The sequence below is a fragment of the Lissotriton vulgaris genome, chromosome 4_1 (genome assembly GCF_964263255.1).
Source record: "Lissotriton vulgaris chromosome 4_1, aLisVul1.2, whole genome shotgun sequence".
NCBI lineage: Eukaryota > Metazoa > Chordata > Amphibia > Caudata > Salamandridae > Lissotriton > Lissotriton vulgaris.
In genome coordinates, this window is record NC_141691.1 from 1,732,738,823 (window position 1) to 1,732,756,553 (window position 17,731).

Sequence of the window (17,731 nt, forward strand, 5' to 3'; positions counted from 1 at the left end):
CATGATTTCAGGAGCAGTCAGTCCTTTTCCTTCTTGATTTGGTGAAGACATTCTTTCAAAAGCAAAGGAGGTCCTAGCCGCTCAAACCCACCCCATAATATCTGGCCCCTGGCGGAACTTTGGTACGTCATAGTGTTCTGTGGCAGCAAGGCAGAAGCAAAAGAGTTAAAGCAACCAATTGTATAACTCCAATTTCCAAAGAAAGCAACTAGAGTGATGCAAGTTTATGAACAGCACAATCTGTAAACAAAACCTAAACTTTCTTGATTTCAGAACAAGATGGTGGCTTTGAAAACGTAAAGCAAGATCACAAATGTTCTCAAAACTGGCAATTCATTTTCATGCGGTATAATAACCAGAGTTACAAATTCAGCATTAGCAGATATACATTTATTGAAAATGTTTACCTGGAATAAAGTAATCTGAAACATATCTGGGAACCTTTAAAGAAATATGAAATATTTATTTTACATTTGGAACTCATTTTCCTCACTTCAAGCAGGAATAATTTCAGCCGTCTGTTTCAGAAAAACGGAAAAGACTTGCTGAAGAATGTCACAGAAAATGCACAACATAATTTAATATCTTTTGAGGAGAAAACAGCATGTAGCTTGAGTGACTTATTTCTTCGCCCATTCTTCCCTCTCTTTCCTTTCACGGATAACCTCCTTAAGGTATGGTGAAAGATAGTAATCCTCCTGGATAAAAAAAAACACAATGAAAACAAAAATAAATGTAGTTTCACAGAGCTGGCATTCCAAGTGAATTTCAGTTTTAAATGTTATGTTAATTCAGCACTATGCTAAATTCAAAATATAAATAAATGCTGTTGGGTACTCAACGTGCAAGGTCACCAGGCCCATTCAATTAGAGGAGAGTGAAGACAGCAAGCTGTACATCCCTGAAGATGGGCTTCAAAAGGTCAAAGTAGTAACTGAAATGGCTCTTTCCAGAGCTGCATTCTCAGCTCAAACAGAAAGTGTTTAATTTGCAGTCTTGTGTAGTTACCACTAATCAGTAGGATCTGTGTATTTGTTGGACAACATAAACTTTGGGTGAGGTGCCCAGACTTATTCCAAGCAGCCCTGCAGGATATGTTGGCCTAGAGAACAGCTATCTCACAGTGCCACCATAAAGCCCACCCAACCCTACCAGGGAGGCAATGGTTTCTGGCAACCACTGAACAGGATAGCCCCGACCCCTTTGGAATCGTGGTAACAGATCAGGACCTTTGGCTCAGTCACTCGCGCTTACTTGTGTGCAGGGAAATATACAGAGCATACACAGTGGGACGTTTTCAATATATTTATTGAACCAACGTTATTCTTCTATAGAATACGTGTGTTGCGATAATCAGTAGACAGAAGCAGATAAACGTTCTTACAAGCACCAAAAGAGTACATAGTAGATACATTTCTACTATGGTGCTGAAACTGTGTATATATGCAGGCATATAATTCTTCATACTCCTACTCTGCGAACCTTACTCTGTGTGTACCTAGTGTGTGTGTAGGTGTGAAGCCAAGAATCCCCCCCAATCGCCTCTCCAAGGGACGATCCAACCCCATTATCTGGCAGGAGAGAACGTAGGATCCTGTCTTGGTCACAAACTGGACACCCCTCATGAGATGTCAGACCGCAGCGTGGTGAGATCTGAGCATGCAGGGACCCTCAGTATCAGCTGAAGTGCCTCCTCTGCTAATCTTTTGGAATGCTCATTATTTATAGTAGAAAGCATCCTTGTGATGCAAGGTTATGGATATGTAGATAGCCCTGTTGCGCCCTGGATGAAGCTAGAAAGGCATTTGTACATTGAGCGTAAAAAGGCTGTCTACATGGTGTTCAAGGCGTCGTGAAAATCTAATGTGAAGCTAGATGTATAAACATAAGTAGTTTCAGATAAACTAACCCAACATTGTAACACACGCAAATATGTGCAAAATTTGTAGTTTCGTTACATGGACCTAAACTGGGCACATAACAGAGGAATGGCACAGCTGCCTGCCTCTATATCAGTATAAATCTGGCCCACTTTTACTTGAGGGAGAACATATCAATGACAGAAAAAGTATTTTCAGAATGAAGTGGTAAAACGGTTTTCCTCAAGAAGCCAGAGCTTGGTGGTTGAAGTTACTGTGCAGTGCTTTCTAACCAAAATTCTAGCAGAAGTTTGCAGTGAACCTGGTCAACCAAGACCGGGTTGACTGCTGGTATGCTGGCTGTGCATATACTTTAACAAGATCAAAGATATTTCCTGCAAGATTCACCTGCTTGTTCAAGTAATGATCTAACCATCCAGAAAATAATAGGAACAATCCTTAGGGAGAGCTCACCAGATGAGACCTGAAACTGCAGGTCATTCAGGAGGTTTATGCTTCAGAGCCTTCATATATTTAACCAAAATAATAGTCCGCAAAGGCTATGTCCACTAAGTGGCAGGTCGTGTTGATCCCTTAAAATGGCAACCCTCCTATGGATTCTGGAGAAGGCTAGAGTGCCTACCTCTCTGGCCACCTGGGTCTGGATATGGTGCAACACAAAGAAGGTCAGCAGCAAGGAAGGCCACCTAAGCTTCAGCAGGGCTTAAACCTTGTTCCTGTATAAATGGCCAGCATTTAGCCCATTCTGGATTCCCAAACAGCAGAATGGCCCACACACGTTTGTGTTCAAGAGGTGGTTAGTAAGATGGATGAAATGCTGGACACTTTTTCCCAGTGATGTACATGTGGATGGGGCCTTCCAACCACCACTAAGAAAAAAAAAATGCTTGAATAGTTAAGGGTAACCCCAATGATGGATATCCTGTTAGTGTTCCTCCAAAACTTAATATTTGAAAAACCCATAAACAGAAGATAAAAATAAACAGAGTGAAGCTCCTCATTGGTCTCAAGCTTCTCACTTAGTGAAACTATTACACGGGGCCAACAGTCTAGGTAGGATGTGGGGAGTAGGAGGTGGCTACTTCATTGAAACTGCAAGCTGGGGAGACCAATGGAGGGTCTACTTTCGCAATGAAACCAAAAGGAATGCCAATTTGAAATTTAAAGGGTTAATGTTGTCAGAGGCTCACCAGCTTGCCAACAAGCAAAAAGGCACTAGAACCAAGAGGGACAAAAGTTAATATGTGAGAGTGTAGCAGGGTTTCCGTTCTCCCACAGAACTGTGCACAGAGATCTAGAACCTGGGTGAGTTAGGGTGACCCAAAACTCACCTTGGTATCAGAAATCCCCTTACCAAGCTAGCTACAGTGTCTCATTGGTCCTAACAAACTCCCAATGACTTAGACAATCCAGAACATGAACTTCTCAGGTATCGTGGAACACATGAACACTCTTTCGCTCTATAATCATTTCAAACCACAACAGGGAGTAAAAGAAAACACGTGCAAGTTTGAAATATTTATTTTTCAATGCAAGGTTCTCAAACGCAGTATCTTATATAATATCAACATACATATTATAAAAATCAGAGTTATCAGCATAGTCACTAGTCCATAGTAAGCGAACGGTGATAGCATATTATAATGCAAAATCTATAGAAATCTGTATCACCTATATTTCGCGCACCCTATTTAGCATACTATATTATATCTAAGAAGGTCTCATTTGGGGTTTTAGCAGGGCGGGCCCATACCTCTAAATGTCAGCAGAAGAAGATCACATCATCAGCTACCAACTCTCTTCGTGCGAAGCACCATCAAGTGTGTTTTTGCATTCTCAGTAACTATCTTAAACCCGCGTAGAGCCCAATGTTGGCAGCAACATTATTTGTGTTATGTCTAATGTGGTGCGAGGATCAGGCCTCCCAGCAACCTTGTGTTAGGTTATTCTTAGAGGCTATAGATCTCAGTGTGCAGACAGTGTACCAAGTGTACCAGGCACGACTGATATCAGAGCAATAACATATTATTCTCAATAAATCACATCTTTCGTCTAGGTTGAAAGCTACAATAATAATTATGTGCCGTGTGCAAACTTAAGCTGAAGGAAAACATGTCGTTTAAACATTTAATAAGCTCATGCTAACTTAACACAATATATAGAAAAGCATCAACTATATGACACCCCACCCAATGATCCGAGGACGGTCAAGAAACATAATATAATAAAGGCATAACATGAAAGCAGAGTTCAATAATATTGAGCCAAGCTAAATGTATGTATCTGTATACAAAAATTAAAAATACAAAATATGTATGAATGCCTATAGTGGCCAAACAAAAATATAAAAATACTCGAACTCGAGGCCTAATATAAAATCACAGGCCTAGAACATATGCAGTAAATTGTTCGTAAGAAAAATGGCACCATTCAGAATTACTAAAAAGTCACGTGCCCGTATAGTGAAAGTCTCCAAAGCCACTCATGGGTGGATAGAATATGCAAAATAGGTAGCCACAGCTTCCAACATGAAATCACTGTCATCATCCGAAAACAGTTCAGCCATCCAATTAAGCAATGGGAAAGAACATACGTGCTCCTCCAACACCGAACCCTCTTGCAACATCAGAGGACAACTTGGTGGGTTCTCAAGAACGCTATGTGCCAGAAACTCATGCGCCGCTGCGGGGATGTCCCACTGACCCATTAGTCCATGCATCGCTGCCAAGGCCATAATCCTTTCGCCAGAACAAATCAACTCGTGAGAAACTACGGGGCCCATCAGGTAATTAAAATCGACTTCAGGAGATAACGGCAAGCAGAGACACAAATCAAAGGCCCAGTCAAATTTGCAGCTCAGGCAATGAAACACAGGCTGGACACATGTGAAATAGGAAAATCGAAACGATAATCCAAATGCCGTGCTTAAGGTCGCAAGCGGCAAGGAGCCACAGTAATCAAGCATCCGGTTTCGAAACAGTGTCAGAAGGGGCTGAGCGGCTTCTTGCGCAGGATGGACATCCATGTTTTAGGAAGCAGAATAACACCAAAACGCCTGCAGCTAAGGCCAGCAAAACAGGAAATCCGCCAAACAAGCTCGAAAATATTGAGTGGAAAAAAGCTGGGATAACACCAAAAATCTTTTCAAACGTAGTCACGAGACCACTGCTAACCAATTTAAAAAAATTAGCTAAGCCAGATGTGGAGGAGGCATTAAAGATCTGATGTACTAATTCACAGAAATGAAACGGCAAGTCAGTATTTAAAAGTGCCTGCACCTCTGTGCGTGTGTTAGCTATGTGAAGGACATATGTTTCACGGGCCGAGCTCAGGGCCACTTCTTTTTGAGACAAAGGAGCCCTTATTCGGCTCATACCATTGAACTCCGCTTTCAAGGTTGGGATGCGCGGCCAGATGGAAACAGCTGAATTCCCATGCGTGGGTGGATATAACACGTTCTTGCAACACACCACATGTTCTGATACAGTAACCACATAGGCGATACCAACCATTAACCCACAACACTCCTCGTTATTCAAAAGCAAATAACTACCGTTTGTCAATAATGTGAATGTGGGAACAATAGCAGGAACCGGTGTGCCTTTTAAAACACAGGCCAAATTAGGCCGGTCCTGATTACAAGAACCATGCAACTGGATGTGTCTGCATATCAGTGAATGGTCAGGCGACTGTGTGCATTCCTCACCATTCAGATTCACTTCCTTTCCATCCTTCAGGCATCTGTACGTGTACGGTAAAGACCATGCCTCATGTAGGAAAGCACTGCCTAGTGGTTCATATCGCCCTATAGCAATGTACCTCATACAATTGGTAAATTTATACAAAGCAAATGGTAAAGTAATAACACCATGGATAAGCCATGTAGCAGCAGCTGCTTCAGCCACAGAAAAGGGCAAAGGTTCCAATTTTTCAATGTGTAACATAGAAAATGATGCATCTCGCATGGAAAGCATTTGAATTTGAATATAAATGTTTTTAAATTCAAATGCATGGAAAGCATGCGTTGTTTGTCAGTCAAATTAAATGGGGCAAATAGGGACGACACGTTCATGTAACTCCAAGGAACGCGACCAGATTTCAGAGTCTGTAGTGTCCATGCAAACTGCATTACAGAACGCAATTGATTTTGTCCATGGTATAATACAGATACTTCATCATTTACAATGTCGACTACAGAAGAGACAATATTATTCAACGTGTAAATTCGGGAAGAAAGCGTGTTAATACTGTTATCGACGACTGCAAGCACCTTTTCCAAATTTGCTTGGTCAATCGCTCTTAGGCGTTTAGCAGCCTCAATTTGCGAAAATTTCCAAATTTCATTGTAAACCGCATAAATCCACCGTTTAGATCTACCCTTAGCTGGGCCTTTTATAAAATCATTCAAATCCACGTTTTCAGTTAACTGAGACAGATGTAGTTTAACTGCAGCTAAAGTGGAATGTTGTAACCAATTCTGACACAGTTTCCCCACAGAATAAGTGGTGACAGTATAATCATTTTCAAAACGGGGATCAGGTCTGACTTCTGTGAACCCTTCAGCCAAACCCAGAAAACGACGTTGGCAAGAATCAGCACTCCTATGCCACATCAGCCAACCCTTGGAATCCAAACTGGATATATTAAAGGATGAATTGTGCAATAGAGCTTGCAACTCATGAATGGACAATTCAGTATAATTACCCCATCCTGAATATTCTTCCAAATCAGGGATAATTGGTGTATTTAATTTTTTAGAAGTAGCCAATCCAAAGCATGTTGTTTGGAAAATGGATGAATTTAGAAACAACATGTGATTCGGGATGAGACATGCACGGTGCAAAGCCTCAGTGCCTTGTACCTGCCAATCTTTGGTACCCCAAACCGATTTAAGGTCAATTGTTCCTTTCCAAAACTCGTAGCCATCTACAGCTAATCTGTCTAGAAAGGACTTCGAATACAGCAATTTTGTATCGGTAAGTCTAACTTTGGACATAGGCTTTTGTGTCATTTTGAAATAAAATGACTCAGGATTTGATTGATTAAAATCTGTAAAATAAGTGTATTTTCTCAGAAATGTATTGGAGCTGCCTCCCAATGGAACAGGGCAATGTTCCCACTGTGTGCAAATTACAGAAACCCTCCTGGAATTTGTCTTATGTAAAAAATGATTACCATAATGTTGAAAACAAAACAAATCACCATAATTAATAGAATCTAAATACAGATCCTCAGCATCAAAGGCAGCATAGTATTTCAAATCAGAGAATAATGCTTCTACGGCCTGAATATCCCAATCATCAGAACGTATATTTTGTTTAATCACATCCCCCATGTTTACTCTAAGCACATTCGGAACATTAATCATTTCAGTGGGCCCATGTATTTGAAACCTAACCGCATCCCACACAATCCCATCAAGGACAGGCCAAGCAGTAATGTTGACTGTATTCAAGTTTCGTTTCAGTCTGTGTGCTGAATGTGAATAGGAAAGAGGGTCCAATGTTCCATTAAGGTACCGAATTCCTGTTCTTTCTTCAACATAGTGACCATCGATCAGGCGGAAAAAATAAAACACAAAACCAATTGACATAAAAAGGTAAAATGAAAATAGAATCAACCAAATGTATGTCCAAGGGGGAATTAAAAAATGTTTTTTAAAAAAGGTGGCATATTTTGCAATAGTTGAGGGTTTCTTCGAAAGTTCCGAAACAGAGTCAAAAGAGAATCTGGACTGGTCGGCCAAATGAGTCTGCAAATCTGGCATAGATAAGTCAGCAGGATAGGTGTAGTTCAGCTCATCAATGTTAGTAACAGGAATAGTATTTAAAAAAGGACTGGATATAGCAGGCATCTCGAGGGACACCTCCTGTTCTGCACCAGAAGTAATAGCCAGCACAGAATGCCTCACCATGGTAGGACAGGAAACAGCCGGTGTCATGCTATGAAGAATCGGCCACTGTGTGTGTCTTGACATTGTCAATAGAAATAAATCTGTTTTCCTTACGACCTGGAAGTGGTGGTAATATGACTGTTCTCATGCCCTTCACTCCAAGAACTCGAACCGGTGCACGATATGAGGGACCAAACTCTTCCTGGTTATCGATCTTCTCTCGAACCAGTTCTCCAACTTGGGGCATCCAGCCAACTACCGGGATCTGCAACGCAACATCCGATGTGGAGGGCAAATGTTCCTTTGCTAGACTGTCTCTGGTCTTTTGTAGATCCTGTAAAACATTGCAATGTTCATCTACGTCAAAGGCCGTGGCCTGGGCCTTACAGTCTAGACCGTCGAGGTCAGGGACGTACATCTTGATACCAAAGAGCATTTCGTATGGGGTCCGCCCACCCAGAGACCTTCTAGGGAGATTATTAAGCGCACGCTGCACGCCATTGAGGTGGGCTAACCAGTTTCTGCCAGTGCCTATAACTCGAGCTGTCAAAGATTGCTTTAAAATCACGGTTCATTCGTTCAACTACACTATTTCCCTCGGGTCTGTACGGAGACGAAAACTTGACTTGGACCCCCAACGAAACCATAGCATCCTTATACGCCTTAGAGGCGAAAGCCGGACCCTGGTCCGAATGGAAGGTACCACAGGCAAAAATCCCTACAAAGACTCGCAAATCCTTAATGACAGTCCGTGAATCAGCGCTCCGATGTGGCCATACCCACACAAAGCGTGTGCATGAATCAACTGCTACTAAGATATACTTGTACGCAGTATCAGAAGAAAAAGGACAGCAGTGATCTAAGTAAACGCACCCAAGTGGTTTATTAGAAATGTACAACTGTGTCTGAGGCGGACGCGCAGCAGTTGAAGGTTTAATCTGCTGGCAAATGTCACATTGAAGGACAAAATCGCGCGTCTGTACAGTCCCCGCCACCAGAACCTCTGTTGTAGCTGAGTTACAGTGGCCGAGACGCCCGCATGCGCAGACGCCACACCTTCATGAGCCGCTGTAATCAAAGAAGCCCTGCGATCCGAGTTGGGAATTAAACGTTCGCCAACTTCAGGAATTTTCACATAAGGAACCTTATCGGGACTTAAGTGGTATGTGTATTTAGAAGGGAACCCCGCAGGATATTTACTTCCCTTCTCAGAAGCAGCAACCGCTGCCAAGATGTCATCATCTATCTTACTTTTGGACCTTAGGACTGCTGCAACCAAAAATTTCGAGACTGCAGACTTCGCTGCCTCATCAGCAAGCGAATTTCCGACAGCGAGGACCCCCACGCACTGATGGCCAAGAGTATGAATTACAAACACGAGTGGCAGCTTCTCTTTGAGTTCTGCCACTCGGACCCAGATCATTTTATGTTTTATAGTGCTACCTTTGGAATCACGAAATTCATTCTGAATCCAAAAGAACAAGTTCTCATTGTAAGACTGGACAGAGTCACTTACAACCAAAGTCGTCACACTAGCATCCGCGTACTCCAATGCAAGCATCAGAGCACGAAGCTCAGCCAATTGTGCGGTGCAGTCCCCAAGCGTCTGTGTGTGCACGACACTGGACTTGAACTCATCGTTCACCATGGCACCGACCACAATGGCGCAAGCGGAAACGTAGGCATGTTTAGAGCCATGCGCAACCTGCGCCGAACCATCAGTGTAAATGATGCAATGGAAATCCTCCAACGGCCGCATTGCTAAAGGAGCAGGATGAACAAATTCATACTGTAAGAACTCCTGCGAACGTAAAATGGCGTCAAAAATAAACGTGACATCCTGGGATGACAAGGATGCAGCCCATTGAATCCACCTAGGGTGCAAAGCTTTAGAATTTGGTACACTGGCTTTCGTAACTGCCTCCAAGGCAGGACACGGGGTAACAACCAATATGCGTTTTCCCTGTGACAGGGCATGTTCCTTAAGAATTGCCATCTGCACAGCCGTCAAAACTTTCTCCACAGTGGAAAATCGCAATTCAGCCGAAGTGTACAAGTGTGACTTGTAAGCAATAGGTACTGTATCTCCTTCATTAAAAGTTAGGTACGTGAAACCTACCGTCCCCGGGACAATTCTTATCACCAGGTTGGTCTGGTTATCACGAGTCTGTAAGTATTCAGAAGCGAGCAAGTCAGCTTGCAAAGACTGCAGAATAGCTGAATGCTCAGGCAGCCAGCATGATTTGGAAAAAGATGGTTGTATCAAAGCATACAAAGGCTTGATACGCTGGGCATATTCCGGAATGTATGTCCTTCCAAAATTCAAAAAGCCCAATAAAGATTGTAATTTTTTCAGTGTTGTCGGAGAGCGCAACTGAGCGCACTTCTCCAGGAAGTGAGGAGCCAAGCCTTTTCCCTCATTAGTTAGTTCATAACCCAGAAACAACACTGTGTATTCTGCAATGTGCGATTTTGCAAAATTAAACTTGTAACCCATGTCTGCAAAGTTACAAATTATACTGTTCACTCGACACAGATGCTCCCAAAGTTCGTCGTCCGTGAGATATATATCATCCACATAGGAACAAGCATCTGGTCCATCCTCTCCAACAGAGAGACAATGCGTGCGGAAAATACGCCAGGACTATTCTTATAGCCCATTGGAAGACGCCGAAACAATTTTTGGACACCGCCGCATGTGAAAGAAGTCCATTGGGAACTTAGACTGTCCAATGAATGGGCATAAAAACCATTGGAAATGTCAAGCGTGGTTTTGAACCGCTTACGCACAAGACTATTTAGAAGGGCAGAGCCGTGAGTATTCTGTACTGCACAGTTACGGCAATGTGAGTTTAAATGCCGGTAATCCAAAACCAAACCATACGCCAGGTCCGTCAAGCTCAACCATCGGGCCATCTGCCGAGCTCGTGCGGCTTTTTATGCCACAGAATTCCGGAACAGTTCTAATCCGTCGAAAGCCATCTTTAAGGCCGTAAAAGATCTCATGACAAAGCGGACTACCTCTACGACCGTAAGCTCCCTTTCCCACTGTGAATCCCTTGCCTCCTATTTCTTGGGGAAAGTCCAAGCTATCTATCGGACATTCCCTAGCATAGGGTCCAGTCGGGAAAGCACTAATGGGACCCACCATCAGACTACTCTGCTTGTCTTCCCCCCCCCCGTCACCTTGGACGGCTTTGACAAACTTGCGTTGCAAGTCAAATCTGGATCTCCATCTGATCCAGTAAGGCCTGCTCTCTTTCGAGATCAGGCTTTTATGGGACGTCCAGCTGTATGTTCCCTCGTCAACCTTTCCTTGGAAACGGGAGTTGTTCCAGCTAAGTGGAAGCAAGCTGTGGTGTCCCCAATTATCAAAAAGCCTACCCTGGACCCGTCCAAGCCTGAAAGTTATCGCCCCATTTCGTTGCTACCCTGGCCAGCCAAGATCACTGAGGCCCATGTCAATCTGGCCCTGTCTGAACATCTGGTACGGATCAATGCCCTCGACCCCAAACAAAACGGATTCCGTGCTGGGCACAGTACGGAAACTGCGTTACTTGTGATGGTGGAACATCTCCGGGCAAGGTTGGATGCTGGTCAAACGGCGGCGCTTATTTTGTTAGACCTTAGCGCCGCCTTTGACACGGTAGATCACAGCATCCTCCTGCATCGGCTTGAGGAGACTGGCATTGGCGGTCAGGCGCTGCAATGGTTCCGCTCCTTTCTAGATGACCGCTCCTTCTGTGTTGCCATCCCTCCCTTCAAGTCCAATTTCCAACCGCTGGCCATGGGGGTTCCGCAAGGGTCCTCGCTGTGTCCCACGTTGTTCAACCTTTACGTGAGACCGCTGGCTGATGTCGCTAGGCAGTGGGGCCTAACTTAGGTCTCATATGCCGACGACACACAGCTGGCGGTTACTCTCAGTGGGGATGCGGAGATTGAGGCCCCCAGGTTTCAGTCTGGACTGAAGGCGGTGGCTAGCTGGCTGACAGGCAACTGCCTTCAGCTAAATGCCACAAAAACGGAGGTGATGGTTGTCGGTAAGGGAGTGGAGCTGTGGGGTGACCAATGGTGGCCCTCAGAGCTGGGACCTACTCCGATCCCGGTATCGGAGGTGAAAAACCTGGGGGTATGGCTGGATGCGGGCCTCTCTTTGTAGGGCACACTAAAAAAACTGCGGCCTGTTGTTTCGGACTCCTAAGGGGCCTGAGACCTGTTCTCAAGTTCTTTGACGCCCCAACCAGGCAGCTGGTGATCCAGGCTACTATCATCTCTCGCCTGGACTATGCCAGCTCTCTTCTGGCTGGGGCTAACCAGGCCGAGCTAACCCGTTTGCAGCGGGTTCAGAATGCTGCGGCGAGGGCGATTGTCGGCCTGCCCAGATTCAGCTCGGTGGCAGGTGTCCTTCGCTCCCTACATTGGCTTCCTGTTAGGAAGCGCATCCTCTTTAAGGTTCTTTGTCTTGCCTTTAAGATTCTGAGAGGTATAGGCCCGGAAATTTTATCGAGCTGTCTTTCCTTTTATGTTCCCACCCGTAGCCTCCGTTCCCAGGGCTTGGCCCTTGCGGTGGTCCCCAGATTTAGGCTCAGTCACATGGGAGGCCGCTTGTTTAGGGTAATGGCCGCGTCAGCATGGAACTCCCTGTCTGTTGAATTCCGTCTGATGGAGGACCTCTTGACCTTCCGGAGGGCTATAAAAACCTTCCTGTTTTAGCTGCTTTTATGTTTTCATTCTCCTGTTGTGTTATGTTCTACCTTGTCTCTGCGCCGGGACGCTCCTTGGCTGGAGTATCTGTGCGCATAATAAATTTATGTAACATAACATAACAAACGGTAAGAACCGTCCGGTTTGTTTACAGTAAAAAGGGGGTTATTCATCGGTGACACACACGTTTCAATTACACCTTGATATTCCAATTGTTCAAGGATCGCTGCGACCGAAGTTTTGGCTTCATGTCGTATGGGATACTGAGGTTGAGGCTGCGGCTGAGACCGTAAAGGAATCTCATGGTTCGGGGACAATTTATCCCAGCCACACTGATTACGGTACACAGCCGGTGCAAGCGCCAGAGCCCACTCTTCTGCAAAGTGCAGCGCTTCCACTCTCGAAACCGTGTTCGCGAAACTGGGGAGGATCACCTCCTCCCCTCTTGGAGCTGCGAGCACAAAAGGTGGGGGCCAGTCAGCCTCCGAAAGCAAAATGTTATAAGTAGACGAAAGATTTTCCCCAAATACCCCTTTAACGGTACGCTGTATGTCACCTTCAATTAACAGGACAATTTCAAAAAGTCAATCAGGGGGAGCAACTCTTGTATCTGCTGTTTCAATCACAGCATAAGTGTCAGTCGCTGTCACCTTCAGTAGTGGACGGAGGGCCTCTCACACTATGGTAATCTCCGCCGCGCAGTCCAGCGAGGTCAGAGCCCAAGTCAGATTCCGAAGCCTCGTTCTCACAATCTGGGGCATAGCGATGCGCTGTCAAGGCTGCGACTTTCTTCTTGGCAAACTGCGGTCTCTGAGGCGTAGAGCCCTCCTGTTTGTCTGTACCATTGCGCGGGCGGGGCTGACCAGGTCCTTGCTGGCCAGCCCGGCCCCTGCCGCCCCCTCCACCACCGGTTGACGGAGCCGATGAGTCCTGAAAGGAACGAGGAGAGCGTTGGTCAGAAGCCTGAAAACGTTCAGGTGTCTTAATCATCGCGCGGTCGCGCAAATCATAAACACGTTCCGACTGCGCAGGCAACGGAGACGCAGGGCGCGAAACCTGTGTTTGTTGTTGCTGCCTACCCTGATTCTGTTTATTAGGCCAATTTTGTTTTTTGGACTTGGGCTGAGCGTTCGCCTCCGAAGACTGTCCCTGGGGCTGCTTTTTCTCCTTATCAGAAAAAGTCTTAAGACCCTTGGCATTGCGGCCAACCATTTTATAAGCCGCCACAACTATCCTTGCTAACTGACGGGGTTTGTCCGCGTCGGGAATCAACGCCAAGGCGTTAGCGACTTGGAAGTTCACTGCATCCCCCTTGACATTCGCAAGGATCAGATCGCAAACTACCTCAAAGGAGCCACACAGGCGCATACCCAATTCAACCGCTGACTCCGGTCTGTGATCATCTTGAACACGTTTAAGGACCGCAGACAGGTTGGACATAGACGGGGAGCCAAAGCACCTCGAATAGACTGCTGCAAAAGTCTTACCCCATGTTTCACAGTCAACAAGCTCAGGGGCCAAATCTTTTGGCAAACTAAGCGTAAGAATCCGGTGTTTTTCACCAGGATTAGTATTAGGAAACACAGCCTCCAGCTGGTCGAATTTCTCGGCAAGCCAGAAAGGAAAGTCATCCTTATCCTGGGGCTTCTTGCCCATTACGGAATTCACCATGACAGGACTAATTTTCAAACCAGCCTGACCTGCTTGAAGCTGCGCACCCCTAGGGGCTGCGCCTAGAACATTACGACTCGTGTAATGAACAAGTGCCCTAATCACTTCAACCGCGACCTCGTGAAGACGTCGCAGGTCACCCACGTTGCAAGTGGCGCGATTAGGGTGAGGAGTAAATCCAGCCAAAGCGGGCCAAGGAGTGCCCGGAATGGACAAAGGACCTAACCTCGGAGCGGTTAAAGCGTGTGGTAGGGCGCCACCAAACCAAACTCCATGCTGCCAAACATCAATAGGTACTTCCTGTGCTCTGTACGGAGCATATGCAACAGGTACAGGTGACGGAGTGTACGAGTGGAACACACCAGAATTTGCGTCCACTGCCGGAAATGTCACCCACGAATAAAACAGTTCGTACGGGTAAGCATGTTCCGCACTCACCACCAGAACCACAGCCAAGCCTTCCAAAGGGACATCATAAGCCCTCAAATGGTCCCGCACCGCAATGCGACTATGCAGCGGGATGTCCACGGCTTGTGCCATGACTGCACAGGAACGTGAAAAAACAAAGATTACTTTGTAGCACTACTGGGTAGTAATTCAAGGAAACTGTTTTTAGAGAGATTCAAGCTTGAAAAGACCTATTTCAAAAATAGGTAGGTTTTTCCGACACCGCCGTTTTCCGGAAACGGGAATGAAGGGGTTAAGGTCTGAATGATATACTACTCGAGTGTCATGATACAAGGCCAACAACCGTTGGGCGCCATGTAGCAGGGTTTCCGTTCTCCCACAGAACTGTGCACAGAGATCATAGGACCTGGGTGAGTTAGGGTGACCCAAAACTCACCTTGGTATCAGAAATCCCCTTACCAAGCTAGCTACAGTGTCTCATTGGTCCTAACAAACTCCCAATGACTTAGACAATCCAGAACATGAACTTAGGGTACCTCAGGTATCGTGGAACACATGAACACTCTTTCGCTCTATAATCATTTCAAACCACAACGGGGAGTAAAAGAAAACACGTGCAAGTTTGAAATATTTATTTTTCAATGCAAGGTTCTCAAACGCAGTATCTTATATAATATCAACATACATATTATAAAAATCAGAGTTATCAGCATAGTCACTAGTCCATAGTAAGCGAACGGTGATAGCATATTATAATGCAAAATCTATAGAAATTTGTATCACCTATATTTCGCGCACCCTATTTAGCATACTATATTATATCTAAGAAGGTCTCATTTGGGGTTTTAGCAGGGTGGGCCCATACCTCTAAATGTCAGCAGAAGAAGATCACATCATCAGCTACCAACTCTCTTCGTGCGAAGCACCATCAAGTGTGTTTTTGCATTCTCAGTAACTATCTTAAATCCGCGTAGAGCCCAATGTTGGCAGCAACATTATTTGTGTTATGTCTAATGTGGTGCGAGGATCAGGCCTCCCAGAAACCTTGTGTTAGGTTATTCTTAGAGGCTATAGATCTCAGTGTGCAGACAGTGTACCAAGTGTACCAGGCACGACTGATATCAGAGCAATAACATATTATTCTCAATAAATCACATCTTTCGTCTAGGTTGAAAGCTACAATAATAATTATGTGCCGTGTGCAAACTTAAGCCGAAGGAAAATATGTCGTTTAAACATTTAATAAGCTCATGCTAACTTAACACAATATATAGAAAAGCATTAACTATATGACAAGAGATATCACAAATGCAGTAGTTGCTTCGTCCTTTAACATATCAAGGCTACCACAAAATGGACAGGGAATTAAATGGAGGCAGCAGATGTGTTAGTGGAATCACGGTGACAGGATTCCCAAAACAAGCCTACCTAAAGCCCAAAGAGTATCTCTTATTGTTAAGGAATAGGTTTAAATCCTACACAAGACTCCAAGACCTCCTTTGAATATGATTAAAAAAATACTTGGGAGGTGTACAGAACAAGAGGAGTATCAGCGATGGTACAGAAAAAAACAACTTATTTTGTCTGTGACAAATAATATGTGGATGCCAAAGCAATACTTTAAGCCAAAGTTGGAACCAGGGACAATGGCTGCTAAGCAGATTTCCCTCCTGTGCTGTAATTTTCAGAATGCCCTTTTATATATGAGTACAGAATGCTCAATCTTATGTTTTCATTATGTGATCATGTGAATCAGAACATCTACAGAGGAGAGGGTGTGGCATTTAGGTGTTGACTTCAGAGTTGGGGACCCGGGATCGAGTCTCGGCTCAACATCTAGTGAGTCTGGGCAAATCACAATCTGCCCGTGCGTATGGGCAGCGCCTAGATATCCTCACAGTTGATTAGCCGCGCTCTTCAAATCTGAGTATTATTATTATTCTTATTATTATTATTATTACAAGGGTCACAGTGTCGCTAATGATTTAATTGTTGATACGTTTGAATTAAACCATTAACATAGGTTTTTGTGCTGTCATTTGTTCTCAAAGGTTATGGAACGTGGAGATTATTTAAGAGACCCCGTACCTTGATTTTGCGGTTATTTACGACGCTATATTAAATCTACGGTGAGCAATCGACCGCAGGATTTTGAACTTTGTCAATAAAGTCTCCCGTGTTATTACAATCTCAAATTCTAATGTAGTTACATTCGGGTCTTTTTCTTTCTTTATTTTGATTACACACACTCCTTATGGTCCTGAGGAAGATCCCATATTGATGAAACAAATATCTTGCGTGACAAGAAGGGGTCGAAACAGCGACGTATATGAGTATTGAAACGTCGTAGTCCGTGCCAAATGAGAGATTGGAATTCGCTGTCATATTTGACAGTAGACTACCTTTAGGGTGTGACGTTATATGAAACAAAATAATTTTTATATGTGATTATCAATTTTTGGGTATTTCAATGTGTTGCGATTTATATATGTAATTCTTTATTTATTGTACTTGTATTGTGCATTTTGTATTGACTGTGAAATATATTTGTTTTGTTTGTGTACATACTATGCCTTGAATATATATGAATTTTTCGAAATCGTTTATGTATGATTATTTGAGTAATTTGGGAGTGCTTTTGAAAATCAGTTCTTTTGAAATGTAGTTATTTGGTAGATCTTGGTTTCCTAATTGAACAGTACAAAGAAATTGTAACCAAAGATTTTCTTACAATAGAGATAGCAGAACCATTGTTCGTTTATGTATTATTATTATTATTACAGCACAGCTATTTACCCCTTCACTGTAAACTCTAGGAATACTTTTGAGACTATTTGGGTGAAGCATCAGTTAAAGACGTAACATCACAGCAAAATACACACTTTAGTGGCCAACTAAAAAAGTACAACACCTCACCTCCTCATATTTTGTCCACATTTCTTTTGGGAGGATTTGATGTTTGCCAGATAGATCCAAGGCTCGCTTAATACGAAAATTCCTTTCGTCATAGAGTTTTGATGGAAGCCTCTTTATAGCTTCTTGGACATCATCGTCTTCATACATTGTGTCATCTCGCTTCAGACCTTTAAAAAAAAACACAACATTCAAAAAGTGGGGAACAAAGCAACTTGCAAGCCTCATATATTAATTTAAATTATATGTTTAACAAGTGTTA

The 17,731-nt window shown here is 44.0% G+C and overlaps 1 protein-coding gene across 1 annotated transcript in view; it reads right to left on the reverse strand.

Annotated features, from left to right (window-relative positions):
- Nucleotides 1-375: 375 nt before the first annotated feature.
- Nucleotides 376-17,731, reverse strand: part of UQCRB (ubiquinol-cytochrome c reductase binding protein) — a 62,935-nt gene continuing 45,579 nt past the window's right edge. Inside the window, exons 3-4 of the mRNA XM_086966031.1 lie at nt 17,473-17,639; nt 376-698 (exon numbers count right to left, since the gene is read on the reverse strand). Coding sequence (XP_086822157.1) covers nt 621-698; nt 17,473-17,639 — 245 coding nt within the window. The 3' untranslated portion in view covers nt 376-620. The remainder of the gene's footprint in view (nt 699-17,472; nt 17,640-17,731) is intronic.